This window comes from Panulirus ornatus, chromosome 14 (assembly GCF_036320965.1).
Source record: "Panulirus ornatus isolate Po-2019 chromosome 14, ASM3632096v1, whole genome shotgun sequence".
Classification (NCBI taxonomy): Eukaryota; Metazoa; Arthropoda; class Malacostraca; order Decapoda; family Palinuridae; genus Panulirus; species Panulirus ornatus.
Window position 1 is genome coordinate 622,378 of NC_092237.1, and position 15,433 is coordinate 637,810.

The 15,433-nt window shown below is 39.5% G+C and overlaps 1 protein-coding gene across 7 annotated transcripts in view; it reads right to left on the minus strand.

The window, feature by feature from the left end:
• Positions 1–13,395, minus strand: part of LOC139753121 (RNA-binding protein lark-like) — a 61,498-nt gene extending 48,103 nt beyond the window's left edge. Inside the window, exons 1-3 of one of the 7 annotated variants that reach the window (XM_071669222.1) lie at positions 12,745–12,996; positions 9,887–10,043; positions 5,997–6,109 (exon numbers count right to left, since the gene is read on the minus strand). In XM_071669222.1, the coding sequence (XP_071525323.1) occupies positions 5,997–6,032 (36 nt within the window). In that variant the 5' untranslated portion in view covers positions 6,033–6,109; positions 9,887–10,043; positions 12,745–12,996. Of the gene's footprint in view, positions 1–5,607; positions 5,932–5,996; positions 6,110–9,886; positions 10,044–12,597; positions 12,652–12,744; positions 12,997–13,277 lie in introns of those variants that run through there. The other 6 variants (XM_071669219.1, XM_071669218.1, XM_071669220.1 and 3 more) reach the window with 6 other exon arrangements.
• Positions 13,396–15,433: the final 2,038 nt, after the last annotated feature.

Consider the following 15,433-nt stretch of genomic DNA (forward strand, 5'->3'; position numbering starts at 1 on the left):
GACTCACAACTGCTTTCAACGAAAGATACAGGTCCACATACACTAGTGTAATGATAATTCCTAGATTTTAAATTAGATTTTCTACTTCACAATTATCTAAATAAATCCCATTGTTATAAAATTTTTCATGTTACCTGATGGCAAAGGTTAATGAATGGCCTAATCACTGCCACCACATTAAAGAAATACAGTCTGTTCCTAAAGTTTAGGTGCAAGAGGACCGTCTACTTAACTTACTGTAGATATTGTTTCATGTCTCTTTCAAAGACTTTGGCAAGTGTAATATGTTAAGTCATGTATCCACAGCACTATTCATATGCTTGGCAGTAATGTGATGATGAGTCATAACCATCGGCTTGAGTCTAGCAACCATGAGACTCATGTCTGTATTGTTTGTCTCCAAGTGCTGGGTATTTTTTCTCCATGTTCACCCACAATTACCCAAGTCCTGCACTACCCCTTTATGCCCAGGAGAGTTACAAGAAAGGAGAACATTGCAACGGTGATATCTATATACCAGCAGAGCTTGATTTGAGATATATCACTGAGCAAACAGGTGTCTGCGAGTGAAGCATCCAAAGGTTGGTGAAGTGGCTTAAGGAATTAGTGTAGACAGTAGTCCCAGCTTCTCTTCTCAAATGTGGGAGGCCAATATCAAAGTCTCATAAGACCCGTAAAGTGATTGTAAGACAAGCTAAGACTGGGTGAAAGGAAAGATTGGGATTGTGAAGTATGCAAGAGTATGTGTATATGTGCCTGTGAATATGAAGACTGTATACGGTAAGGATCAAATGAAGCTTTTCTGGAGAAATTTGAATGACTGTATAAACAGTTTTGAGAATGAGAGAAACATGGGCACATTGAATGATATGAATGCAAAAGTGGGATATGATGAAATTGGTGAGATAGTTGGAGAGCCTGTAGTAAATGAGAATAGAAGTTATCTTGTGGATGAGAGGGGTTTATTCTGTAAGTGCTGAGAGGGGTTTATTCCTTGCAAACATCTTTTTTTCAGAACAAGATGATCCACAGATATACATGGATAAGGGACGTTGGAAGAGAAAAGCAAAAGGCTTTGAGTGACCATGTGGCAGTGGACGAAAGACTGAAAAAGGCTGTGCTGGATGCTAGAAACATGAGAGGATTCTTTGCAGACTTTGACCATTTTGCAGTTCTTGTAGGGATGAAGATCAGGGAGAAAAGGAGGTATGGTGTAAGTTACAACGGAGAGGTGAAAGTGTTGACAAGCAAGAAAAAAAATTAGGAAAAATGCAGGGAGGAGTATGAAAGGAAGGTAATTGAAACCTTAGATGGAAGTGCAGTGAATGATGGAATGCAGTCATGTGTGAATGAGGTGTTTAAAATGATTATAGAAATACAAGTAAAGGTTGTAGAATCAATAGTTGGATACAAGGTAGTGAAATACAAGAATAAAAAGGACAATGCATGGCGGACAGAAGAGATTACAAATGCTGTAGAAGAGAGGAAAATGGCATATGGTAGACTGCTCAAAAGGAATCTACCATTGAAAGTTCAGCATAGGAAGAGGGAAGAATATAATTTGGAAGAAAGATAAGTGAAAAGCCTCAGGATAATAAGAAACTATACTGGAAGGAGGTGAAAAAGGAAAGAGGTGGATGTAAGAGTAAAAGTGTTGATGTGGGAAGTAAGAAAGGGGAACTACTGAATCAAAAGGAGGAAGTGAAAGGAAGATGGAAAGAGTATTTTGAAGAACTGATGGATGTGGGAGAAGGGGAGGCAGTAGTTGTTACATGCATGGGTATGGAGGGAAGGAAGTGGATACAAGTCCAGGGGCCTATAGCAAAAAGGGAAACAAGAAAGGAAATAATGAGGCTGAAGGTAGGAAAGACACCTAGAGTGGATGGGATTATGGCTGAAATGCTGAAGTATGGAGGTCAAAGTGTGATATAGTGGATGCATCTTATATGTAATTTATCATGGAAACAGAAAGATGTGCATGAGGACTGGGTGAAAGTTATTAATGTTTCCTTATTCAAAGGGTAAGGAGCTAAGGATGTATGTAGAAATTATTGGGAAATAAGTGTGTTAAGTATAACAGGAAAAGTGTATGCATGAATATTAACTGACAGAGCAATGAAAGTGATTGAATGAAGAATAAGTGAAGAGCAAGAGGGTTTTAGGAAAGGTACAGGATCTGTGGATCAGATTTTTGTAGTAAAGATGACCATGGCAAAGTATTCAGCGAAAGGTAAGAAGTTGTATGTAGCTTTTACAGATCTGGAGAAAGCATATGACAGAGTCAAATGGAATGCTTCATGGGAAGTGTTAATGATATATGATACAGGGAGACAACTGTTGGATGGTGTAAAAGCCTTTTATAGAGGAGAAAATGCATGTGTAAGAGTGGATGGAGAGCTGAGCAAAAGTTCTGGGATACATGTAGGTGTGAGGCAGGGCTGTGTGATATCACCATGGCTTTTCAATATATAAATGCATGGAGTGATAAGTGAGATGAAAGCAAAACTAAGGGAGGGGGATGCAGAGATAAAGTGTGGCAGTGAGATAAGGTGGCTAGTGGCAAGCTTGTTTGCGGATGATACTGTGTTGTATGCGGAGAGTGAAAAGGAGTTTCATAAGGTTGTTAATGTGTTTTATCATCAAACACATTTAACAATCCTTCAATATACTTACTCCATCAATACATGTTAGCACTTCCCCTTTAGCCCCCTTAACCGATGTTCTCATTTGTTCTTGTCTTTCATACATTATTTACCTCCTTCCAAAACATCTTTTCATTCTCCCTAAATTCTAATGATACTCTCTCACCCCAGTTCTCATTTGCCCTCTTTTTCAACCCCTGCACCTTCCTCTTGACCTATTGTCGCTTTCCATCATACATCTCTCAATCATTTGCACTCCTTCCTCGTAAGCACTACCCAAATGCATCTCTTTTCTCTTTCACTAGCAACTTTACTTCTTCATCCCACCACTCACTACCCTTTCCAATCTGCCCACCTCCCACCTTTTGCATGCCACAAGCATCTTTGTACATGCCATCTCTATGTCCTAAATACCTCATATTCCTCACCCACTCCCCTCACTTCATTTGCCATTCTACACACAATCTTTCTTGGTATTTCTTCAAACAAGTCTCCTTTCCAAGCTCATTTACTCTCATCACTCTTTTCTCCCTGTCAATGTCCCCTCTGTTTCAAAACTGGGTCTCTCTTTTTTCCTTGTTCCCTCCACCTCTGATGCATATATCCTCTTTGTTAACCTTTCCTCACTCATTCTCAACTCTTGTTCACATAATTTCAGCACATTCTCTCCAGCACTCTCAACCACACTCTTTTTAGTACCACACTTCTCTTACCACACCATGTGTGGTGTGAGGTGGTTTGATCGAGTAAGTAATGTAAGGGTAAGAGAGGTGTGGAAATAAAAAGAGTGTGGTTGAGAGAGCAGAAGAGGGTGTTTTAAAATGGTTTGGGCACATGGAGAGAATGAGTGAGGAAAGATTGACCAAGAGGATATATGTGTCGGAGGTGGAGGGAACAAGGAGAAGTGGGAGACCAAATTGGAGGTGGAAAGATGGAGTGAAAAAGATTTTGTGTGATCGGGGCCTGAACATGCAGGAGGGTGAAAGGAGGGCAAGGAATAGAGTGAATTGGATCGATGTGGTATACCGGGGTTGATGTGCTGTCAGTGGATTGAATCAGGGCATGTGAAGCGTCTGGGGTAAACCATGGAAAGTTGTGTGGGGCCTGGATGTGGAAAGGGTGCTGTGGTTTCGGGCATTATTGCGTGGCAGCTAGAGACTGAGTGTGAACGAATGGGGCCTTTGTTGTCTTTTCCTTGTGCTACCTCGCACACATGAGGGGGGAGGGGGATGGTATTCCATGTGTGGCGAGGTGGCGATGGGAGTGAATGGGGGCAGACAGTGTGAACTGTGTGCATGGGTATATATGTATGTGTCTGTGTATGTATATATATGTGTACATTGAGATGTATAGGCATGTATATTTGCGTGTGTGGACATGTGTGTGTATACATTGTGTATGGGGGTGGGTTGGGCCATTTCTTTCGTCTGTTTCCTTGCTCTACCTCGCAAACGCGGGAGACAGCGACAAAGCAAAATAAATAAATAAAATACTTCTCTTACCCTTTTATTACTTACTTGATCAAACAATCTTACACCACATGTTTCCCAAACATCTCATAACCAAAACATCCACCATCTACACATTTTTATGTACAGCCCATACCTTGTAATGACATAATATTGATGAGACACTATCCTTTCAAACATACCCATTTTTGCCCTTCCAGATAATCATCTTTCTTTCCACACATTCTTCAGTGCTCCCAGAACCTTCCATCATAAGATTTCTCAAGACACATAATGCCACAAACAAGTCCATCTGCTTCTCTAACTATTTCTCACACACATTCTTTAAAGTAAACACCTGATCCTCACATCCTCTACCACTTCTGAAACCGCACTCTTCCTCCCCAATCTGATGTTATGTTCATAACTCCATGCACCCCATCAGTACTCTCCCAGACAACTTGCCAGGTACACTTAATCATAATACCTCTGTAATTTGAACACACCATTATCTCCATTAGCCAGACACAGTGGCATGATATATATGATAACTTCCAATCTTTAGATGCCTCATCATGATCCATACATACACTGAAAATCCTAACCAACCTATCAATAAAACAGTCACCTTCTTACAACTCCAATGACATCTACTCCAGCCACCATGCCACATTTCATCTTATGTAAAGCTTTCACCACCTCTTCACTTTACCAAACGACTCTTTACGACTCAATCACTTTGAATACCATCCCAACCTAAACACCCTACATCTGCCACCCTATCATCAAACACATTTAACAGTCCTTCAAACTACTCACTCCATCTCCTCTTTATCTCTTTCACTAGCAACTTTTACTTCACCCCAACACTCACTACCCTTTATAATCTACCCATCTCCCACCTTTTGCATGCCGTATGGAACTCTCACTCATGCCAGGACTACTTTCCAGTGTACTTCCCATTCCTCATCCACTCCCCTAGCTTCATTTACTCTTACCTTTTGCCACTCTACATGTATGGAAGGTCTTAAGAGTATATGGTGTGGGAAGTAAGCTGCTTAAAGCAGTGAGAAGTTCTTATCAAGGATGTAAGGCATGTACATGAGTAGGAAGAGAGGAGAGTGACTGGTTCCCAGTGAAGGTCGGTCTGTGGCAGGAGTGTGTGATGTCCCCATGGTTGGTTAGTCTGTTTATGGATGGGGTGTTTAGGGAGGTAAATGCAAGAGTTTTGGTGAGAGGGGTGAGTATGCAGTCTGTTGGGGATAAGAGGGCCTAAGAAATGAGTCAGTTGTTGTTCGCCGATGATACACCACAGGTGGCTGATTCAAGTGAGAAACTGGAGAAGTTAGTGACTGAATTTGGAAAAGTGTGTGAAAGGAGAATGTTGAAAGAGTGATCAAGTAAAATAAATGAACAATAATAATTACAATATATTTCCCTCCTACCAGTCACAGGCACTACCCATAGCATATAACCCTTCCTCCCATTACCCAAGGCGATAAGTCAACTCAACTTACCTCCCTTGTGGCCTCTAGCTCTAGCCTTGTTTTTTCATACTGTGTTTGCAGTTCCTCTAATCTTGTTTGTAAACTTTCTTTATCCTCCATATGATTTTGATCTGACTGGGTTTTCTCACAGCATGTCCTATCTGGTTCTAGATCCACTCTTTCCAACCGCTGCATGAGAGTGTTTATGGACTCCATTGTTTATGCAGTAGTGGTACTGATCTAAAGTACCTATTTTAGACAGTTTCCATTACACACACGCAAGTAGTAGAGGTACCATGGTTCTTTACTCTTTGCTGCAAGTCTAGGATCTTTGCATTCCTCTTGAACTTCAACCTGTTTCAGATGTCAAAATTATTAAGGTGCAAATAAAGTCATTTATCCAATGAATAATAACTTACACAGTAAAAACAGGCTATGCAAAAGGACAATTCCATCTTTACAGAAGAATGCTGCTCAGTTACTGTTGCTGGGTTGCATGACTGCTAAAGGCACCAGTGCTTGCACACCTGTTCTGAGAAGGGAACGAAATATATAATGCAAAAGTATAGTTAAACCATAAAAAAAATTACATACCTCTTATCATTTCATCCCGCTTGGATATGAAATGCAACACTAGATTCATAAAAGCTACTATAATTTACAAAAATAATTCATGGTAATGACTATGATGGTATTCTTTCCACAACTGGGAAGAACAATGCTCTTCAGTCACTTCAGAAAAGTCTAAGATACAAACAATGCTTAAATTTGGTTTTTGGATAACATATCAATCAAGCACAAAAAAGCAGTTGGATTATAAAGCATTTGGTTCAGAAACATTCCAATCAATCACATGGTTACATATTCCCTACTCAGCTTATGGCCATCTCATGAAAAATGAGAATATGTGAGAATGGATGATAGTGTCTTAACCAATCACAGCACACCATCATAAAACCTCTCACCTAGATGCATTGCTTATTTGACACTCTACCCTAAATCTTTGCTTTATCAAGCCTATGGATGAGCTCTAGTGCTAATTCTGTTGCAAGACATTCCAAAAATATAATTTTGGAGTTGCAGCAATAGTACAGAGATGTAATCAAGACATGATTATCCAAAATGTTGATTAACCCAAACTAATTAAAATGATACTAAAAGTGATGAATGTTGAGAGAGAGAGAGAGAGAGAGAGAGAGAGAGAGAGAGAGAGAGAGAGAGAGAGAGAGAGAGAGAGAGAGAGAGAGAAGAGCTGGAGGTTAAAATTATACAAAAAATTACTTCACACCATTAAAAATACATCCTCCAAATGTTAAGTCTAAATGTACCTTTACAATGGGTGTATGCATTACATGAGTTTGCTGCCTGTGGGTGTCATTACTGAAAAGTCCCATCTTAACAAGGTTTTATCATCTGTTGACATAAAGAAGTATAGTTTCATAGAGGAACTTCTCACTTCAAAGGAGTCCATCATTTCATGCTACTCAAAGTAGCTCACCCCTTCTGGGAAAGGAGTCCTGGAGTTGTGGATAGGAGGCTGTGATTTTGGTGCATTGCATATGACAGCGAAAAAATAGATGTGAGTGAATGTGGCCATTCTTCATCTATTCTTGGCACTGCCTTGCTAACATGGGTAATGGCATCCAAGCATGAAAATAACAATAATAATAATAAATATAAAAAAAAAAACATACTTGATCGCCATTTTCTCCTTTAGTAAGGTAACACTGGGAACAGATGAAGAAAGGACACATCCACTCATGTTCATTCTCTAGATGTCATGTGTTATGCACCAAAACCACAGCTCCCATCCATATTCAGGCCCCACAGACCCTTCCATGGCCTATCCCAGGTTTCACATACCCTGGTTCATTCCACTGACAGCATGTTGACCCTAGTATACCACATTGTTCCAACATTCCAATTCACTTTATTCAATACATGCCTTTCACCCTTCTGCATGTTCAGGCACCGATCACTAAAAACCGTTTTCACTCCTACCTCCCATCTCCAGTTTGGCCATCCCACTTTCCTTGTTCCCCCCCAATTCTTACCCATATATCCTCTTTGTCAACCTTTCCTTACTCATTCTCTCCGTATGACCTAACCATTTCAATATCTCTTCTGCTCTCTCAACCACACTCTTTATATTAGCAAACATCTCTCTTACCCTTGCATTACTTACTTGATCAAACCACGCCTTGTAACCATATAATATTGTCAGTACTAACATTCTATCATACATACCCTTTTTTGCCCTCCGAGATAATGTTTTCTCTTTCCACACATTCTTCAGTGCTCCAAGAAACTTTATCCCTTCACCCATCCTGTGACTCACTTCAGCTTCCATGGTTACTTTCACTGCTATGTCCACAACCAGATCTCTAGAACAGTTTTTTTTTTTTTTTTATACCTCGTCGCTGTCTCCCGCGGTTGCGAGGTAGCGCAAGGAAACAGACGAAAGAAATGGCCCAACCCCCCCCATACACATGTACATACACACGTCCACACACGCAAATATACATACCTACACAGCTTTCCATGGTTTACCCCGGACGCTTCACATGCCTTGATTCAATCCACCGACAGCACGTCAACCCCTGTATACCACATCGCTCCAATTTACTCTATTCCTTGCCCTCCTTTCACCCTCCTGCATGTTCAGGCCCCGATCACACAAAATCCTTTTCACTCCATCTTTCCACCTCCAATTTGGTCTCCCTCTTCTCCTCGTTCCCTCCACCTCCGACACATATATCCTCTTGGTCAATCTTTCCTCACTCATTCTCTCCATGTGCCCAAACCATTTCAAAACACCCTCTTCTGCTCTCTCAACCACGCTCTTTTTTATTTCCACACATCTCTCTTACCCTTACGTTACTTACTCGATCAAACCACCTCACACCACACATTGTCCTCAAACATCTCATTTCCAGCACATCCATCCTCCTGCACACAACTCTATCCATAGCCCACGCCTCGCAACCATACAACATTGTTGGAACCACTATTCCTTCAAACATACCCATTTTTGCTTTCCGAGATAATGTTCTCGACTTCCACACATTTTTCAAGGCTCCCAAAATTTTCGCCCCCTCCCCCACCCTATGACCCACTTCCGCTTCCATGGTTCCATCCGCTGACAGATCCACTCCCAGATATCTAAAACACTTCACTTCCTCCAGTTTTTCTCCATTCAAACTCACCTCCCAATTGACTTGACCCTCAACCCTACTGTACCTAATAACCTTGCTCTTATTCACATTTACTCTTAACTTTCTTCTTCCACACACTTTACCAAACTCAGACACCAGCTTCTGCAGTTTCTCACATGAATCCGCCACCAGCGCTGTATCATCAGCGAACAACAACTGACTCACTTCCCAAGCTCTCTCATCCCCAACAGACTTCATACTTGCCCCTCTTTCCAAGACTCTTGCATTTACCTCCCTAACAACCCCATCCATAAACAAATTAAACAACCATGGAGACATCACACACCCCTGCCGCAAACCTACATTCACTGAGAACCAATCACTTTCCTCTCTTCCTACACGTACACATGCCTTACATCCTCGATAAAAACTTTTCACTGCTTCTAACAACTTGCCTCCCACACCATATATTCTTAATACCTTCCACAGAGCATCTCCATCAACTCTATCATATGCCTTCTCCAGATCCATAAATGCTACATACAAATCCATTTGCTTTTCTAAGTATTTCTCACATACATTCTTCAAAGCAAACACCTGATCCACACATCCTCTACCACATCTGAAACCACACTGCTCTTCCCCAATCTGATGCTCTGTACATGCCTTCACCCTCTCAATCAATACCCTCCCATATAATGGGAGTTTAGAACAGTTTACTTCCTCTAATTTTTCTCCGTTCAAACTCGCATCCCAACTTGTCCATCAATCGTGCTGAACCAAATAACCTTCCTTTTATTCACATTTACTCTCAATTTTCTCCTTTCATGCACTCTTCCAAATTCAGTCACCAACTTCTTTAGTTTCTTACTTGAATCAGCAACCAGAGATATATAACCAGGAAACAACTACTGACTCACTTCCCAAGCCCTTTCCCCCTGGGACTGCATGCATACTCAACCATCTCCAAGACATATCAAAAAACCATGGTGACATCACACACCCCTTGCCACAGACCAACCTTCATATGGAACCATTCATTTGAACATTCTCTCCTATCATACAGCTTCTTATATCAGTCATCATATTACAATCATCCACCACTCTTACACTATAAGAGTACTTCTTAACATCATTTTAAATAAGTTTCTTACTTTATGTTATGTCCTCTGGGTGCGCTATTCCTACATCTCCTGATGAAGTTGTCTACATCATCAATCTCTTCAAAAATCTTGAAGGCTATGGTTAGATCACCCCTCATTCAGGGTGGGCAACTTTAAAGCCTCTGGCCTTTCCCTGTAACTCAGCTCTCTTAAATGTACATTAGAATGCATTCATGTGCTGAAATGTGTTTCTGTGAAACTGAACCTACACAACCCATGACACAGATTTTCTTTACTAACAACAAAAATAAGGTTAAGTTAGATAGTGCTTTTGAAGGAGCTGTACTCTTCAATCATACAATGATTTCACATAATTCTACATCAAACAACTCATCATTTTCCAGTGCCTTCATAGCTTTCCCTAATAATAATCCACCAACCTATCATAAAAATAAAAATACAGGCCACAGTCATGGTTCCCAGGATTTCTCTCCTCTCCATGAAATAAAATACCATTGCAAAGAGATTAAAATATTTCACAGTTAGATTAACTTTGCCACTGTGTTCAAGAGAAAAATATCTACATAATCATGAAAGTTGTAAGGGGCTGCCTTCATGAGTCTTTAATCCCTTGGAATTCATCTCCACTTTTAAGGATAAAAATTTAGCCAGTGATTATCAACTATACTCATAATTCTTTATGGGCACTATTACCTTCCTGCCCCAGTATTCCCTTCTATATGGTCCCATTTATGCTCAGGAGAAATCCAACCACAACCATGAAACAATATCAGAGGTACCCTGAACTTCACTGCTCTCCTCACCACTAATTTACTGTTGTACATCTAGAAACAATAAATATAACATTTGAGAAATCATCTTTTAATATTATGAATATAAACAAGTGGAGTTGAAGGTAAATGAAGAGCAGGGCAATCATATGGTTAACGTACTAAAAGGTGAAACACCAACAAGAGAATCTAGGGTTAATGTACAAGTAGGAGAAACACTAATATGAAACAACAGAATCTTTGAAAACTTTTCCTAAATTCTCCCATCATCCGACATATATGGCAAAAATATAGCAACTTCATGTCATGGGCTGCTGGTATTGTACATAATGACACCTTGCGAGGAGGTTGGGTACCATAATCACCCGCTGCAGTATTGTTTGTATCATTTTTGTTTTTTGGGGGAAGTTGGTGTGACATGGAAACCTAAGATGTTTCTGGTTCATTTCTTTTTCATATAACTGAAAATACAGAAAAGATATAACTTGAATGCTACAGGAATTTAAGGTTACCAAAAGCTCTGTTTCTATATTTTTCACCTTATTACATTAAATCTTCAATTTCACTGATCTTCATAAACCTTAACATTTGAAAGTACTCATTACTTCAAAATAAAATATATATAAAACTTAAAATAATGCAGTGTTTTTCCTTTTACCAAATGTAAAGAATTCACTAATATGCATTTCTACCAATTCCAAAAGTTAACTGTGTTGTCACTAAACCACTACAATACCAAGAAGGCTTTCCTAACCAAATGTCACAGGAATTAAAACATGCAGGAATCATTCTGACATTAACAGTTGTAGCTTAAACCTAACCTGAAGTTTGTGGCCTGCCATACCAACGACATAGCAGCCTGTAGGTCTGTCAGCCCCAACAGAATAAAGTTCTAAATTATGGGAACTCATGTAATAACTTAAGGAACAAGACAAAACAAGTCAACAGACTCATTACATACATGAGAAGTTGTTTACACTACGACTTGAAGCATCATATTTCCATTAGATCAAGCATTACATTACTATAAGTTATACATGAAGAGACATTGATGATCAAGAAAATATGACTTAAAAGTACATGGATCATGACTAGAATTTAATAGAATCTACGAAAACTTCACTACAAATACCCTTAGGTCCTGAGATTTATCACAGTTTTCCATATTTAGTTGGAAAAATACCAATAACATTGTTATCTTCCTTTTACCATAGATGACATACAATGGAAGGAGGTATATATACAAGAATTGCAACACATCCATCAAACAACTCTCCCAGCAAAGAAAGTGCACAGAATGTTGAAAGTTTGGTAAATTAACATTGCTAAGGGAAGTTAGGTGCATTAAGAGAGGGATTTATGGATTCTGTATATTTGTGTGGTAGATTTAGGTTAGCAGGGTTAGATTAGGTTCCAAAAATTATATACATATTTTTTTACCTTTTTGGCATTAAAAACAAAATCAAATGTTTTAAAGACAAATTCTACCTTTTTGGCATTAAAAAACAAAATTTTGTGCTTTTGAAGCCAAGTAAAAATCATTTACAAATGAATTAGTTAAGTCCTCATAATCTTGATGCATTCTAATTCTTCGACATTTTACAAACAACTTTCAATTCTTACATATATTTTCAATTATAAAATAACTATTTGCCTTCTAAATCAACTGTATTTCCGTAATCAATGTTACTCTTGTCCTATAATCCATAATAAGGATTACAATGAAAATAGGTACATGCAATTATATAGTATGAACTATCCTCAGTAAATAATATTTGGTATATTAAAACCATCAACTCAACTTCCCCAAATGTTTCGACCATGACAACCGTCACCATTAAGATCAATCATTGTGGTGTCCATCTCCATTGCATGGTCAACATCAAGTCAGTTAGGTATCAAGTGGTCTATGTAATACATGTCTTACAAATGTATGAGCAATTGCTATGGTGCCCTTAAACTGTTACCTACCAGCTTATACACTTTAAAGACTATTACAACGCTCTCACACCAGGACAAATAATGGCCAACATGCTGCAGACGTAATATCACTTTCGATAAGAACTTACAACAAAGAGATCATGTCCAATTATCTTATATTTACGTACAAATATTTACCTGTCAAAGTGCGGCCAAGACAGTCGATGACTGAGGACTGCTTCTTGTTAGTGCAAGTTTACTTCCTGACCAGGACAGTAGGTTGTTCTCCTTATGTACAACCCACATTCACCTTTACTGACCACATTGGTTTTCTTGGTCTTACAAAGATGACAAGTTTGGTTTTGTTTTTTGCTCCGGTCATACAATTACCCCATACTCCAACTACCTGAACACAGGCGACAACCATGGACAACCCAGAGGAGGAGATATTATATATATATATATATATATATATATATATATATATATATATATATATATATATATATATATATATATAACAACCAAATAATATCCGATAAAACCTAGAATTCGGATTCCTCATTGTTTATATATTAGCAGTTCTTGTCTTTACGATAAAGTTAACTGCTGCAGTAACCACCATTCTTAACGAGACCATATTAACCAAAGATTCAACATAAAATATGTGGTTTATATATAACAATGACGATCTAAGGACTTGGAATAAAGCATATCATTCGCCTACTTACACGTGGTTCAAATCATTCCAAAAGGTGATGATGAGACATAAAGACATAAATTAAATTCATAATTATCAACACGACGGTGATTGATTGAGAGTGGTGGCTTTATTCAGCGAAAAAGTGTTTACCGTAAACATAAAATCAAAGGAAACTATGAAAACCTCATCCAACTTCCACAAACAATTTAATTAAACCATGGTTTTTAAGGTAATACTTGAAATGTACCGATACCAGTTCCATTCATTCACATGATCAAGGAAATTAATACGTGGTTCTTTCGCTAGCATTAGGTATTGTGCACACCATGGCAATCTCGGCGTTTTCAAATTACTATATATATATTCTCCACTATCCCTGGGGATAGGGAAGAAAGAATACATCCCATGCATTCCTTGCCTGTCGTAGAAGGAAACTAAAGGGGACGGGAGCAGTGCTTGAAACCCTCCCCTCGTATTTTAACTTTGTAAAAGGGGAAACAGAAAAAGGAGTCACGCGGGGAGTGCTCATCCTTCCCAAAGTCTCAGAATGGGGTGTCTAAATGTGTGTGGACGTAACCAAGATGAGAAAACAGGTGAGATAGGTAGTTTGTTTGAGGAAAGGAGCCTGGATGTTTTGGCTCCGAGTGAAACGATGCTCAAGGAGAGAGGGGAAGAGTGGTTTAGGGAAGTCTTGGGAGTAAAGTCAGGGGTTAGTGAGAGGACAAGAGCAAAGGAAGTAACACTACTACTGAAGCAGGAGTTGTGGGAGTGTGTGATAGAGTGTAAGAAAGTAAGCTCTAGATTGATATGGGTAAGACCGAAAGTGGATGGTGAGAGATGGGTGATTAATGGTGCCTATACACCTGGGCATGAGAGCATGAGAGGCAAGTGTTTTGGGAGCAGCCGAGTGAGTGCGTTAGCAGCTTTGATGCACGACAGCGGGTTATAGTGATGGGTGATTTGAATGCAAAGGTGAGTTATGTGGCATTGAGGGAATAATTGGTGTACATGGGGGGTTCAGTGTTGTAAATGGAAATGGTGAAGAGCTTGTAGATTTGTGTGCTGGAGGACTGGCTATTGAGAATACCTGGTTTTAAAAGAGAGATATATATACATAAGTATACGTCTGTAAGTAGGAGAGATGGCCAGAGAGTGTTATTAGACTACATGTTGATTGATAGGCATGTTAAAGAGGGACTTTTGGATGTTAATGTTTTGAGAGGTGCAACTATGGGGATGTCTGATCATTATCTTGTGTAGGCGAAGGTGAAGATTTGTAGAGGTTGTCAGAAGAGAGAATGTTGGGGTGCGGAGAGTGGTGAGAGTAAGTGAGCTCGGAAAGGAGACTAGTGTGAGGAAGTACCAGGAGAGATTGAGAGCAGAATGGAAAAAGGTGAGAGCAAATGAAGAAAGGGGAGTGGGGAAGGAATGGGATGTATTTAGGAAAGCAGTGATGGCTTGTGCAAAAGATGCCTGTGGCATGAGAAAGGTGGAAGGTGAGCAGAGTAGAAAGGGTAGTGAGTGGTGGGATGAAGTAAGATTGTTAGTGAAAAAAAAGTGAGAGGCGTTCGGATGATTTTTGCAGGGAAGTAGTGCGAATGACTGAGAGATGTATAAAAGAAAGAGGCAGGGGGTCAAGAGAAAGGTGCAAGAGATGAAAGAGAGGGCAAATGAGAGTCGGGGTGAAAGAGAATCATTAACCTTTAGGGAGCATAAAAAGATGTTATGGAAGGAGGTAAATAAAGTGCGTAAGACAAGAGAACAAATGGGAAGATCGGTGAAGGGGGCTAGTGGGGAGGTAACAACAAGTAGTGGTGAAGTGAGAAGGAGATTGAGTGAGTATTTTGAAGGTTTGTTGAATGTGTTTGATAATAGAGTGGCAGAGGTAGGGTGATTTGGTTGAGAGGGTGTGCAAAGTGAGAGGGTCTGGGAGAATGGTTTGGTAAACAGAGAAGAAGTAGTGAAAGCTTGGTGAAAGATGAAGGATGGCAAGGCAGTGGGTTTGGATGGTAATGCAGTGGAATATATTAAAAAAAAGGGAGTAACTGTGTTGTTGACTGGTTGGTGAGGATATTCAATGTATGTATGAGTCATGGTGAAGTGCCTGAGGATTGGCAGAATGCATGCATAGTGCCACTGTACAAAGGCAAAGGGGATAAAGGTAAGTGTTCAAATTACAGAGGT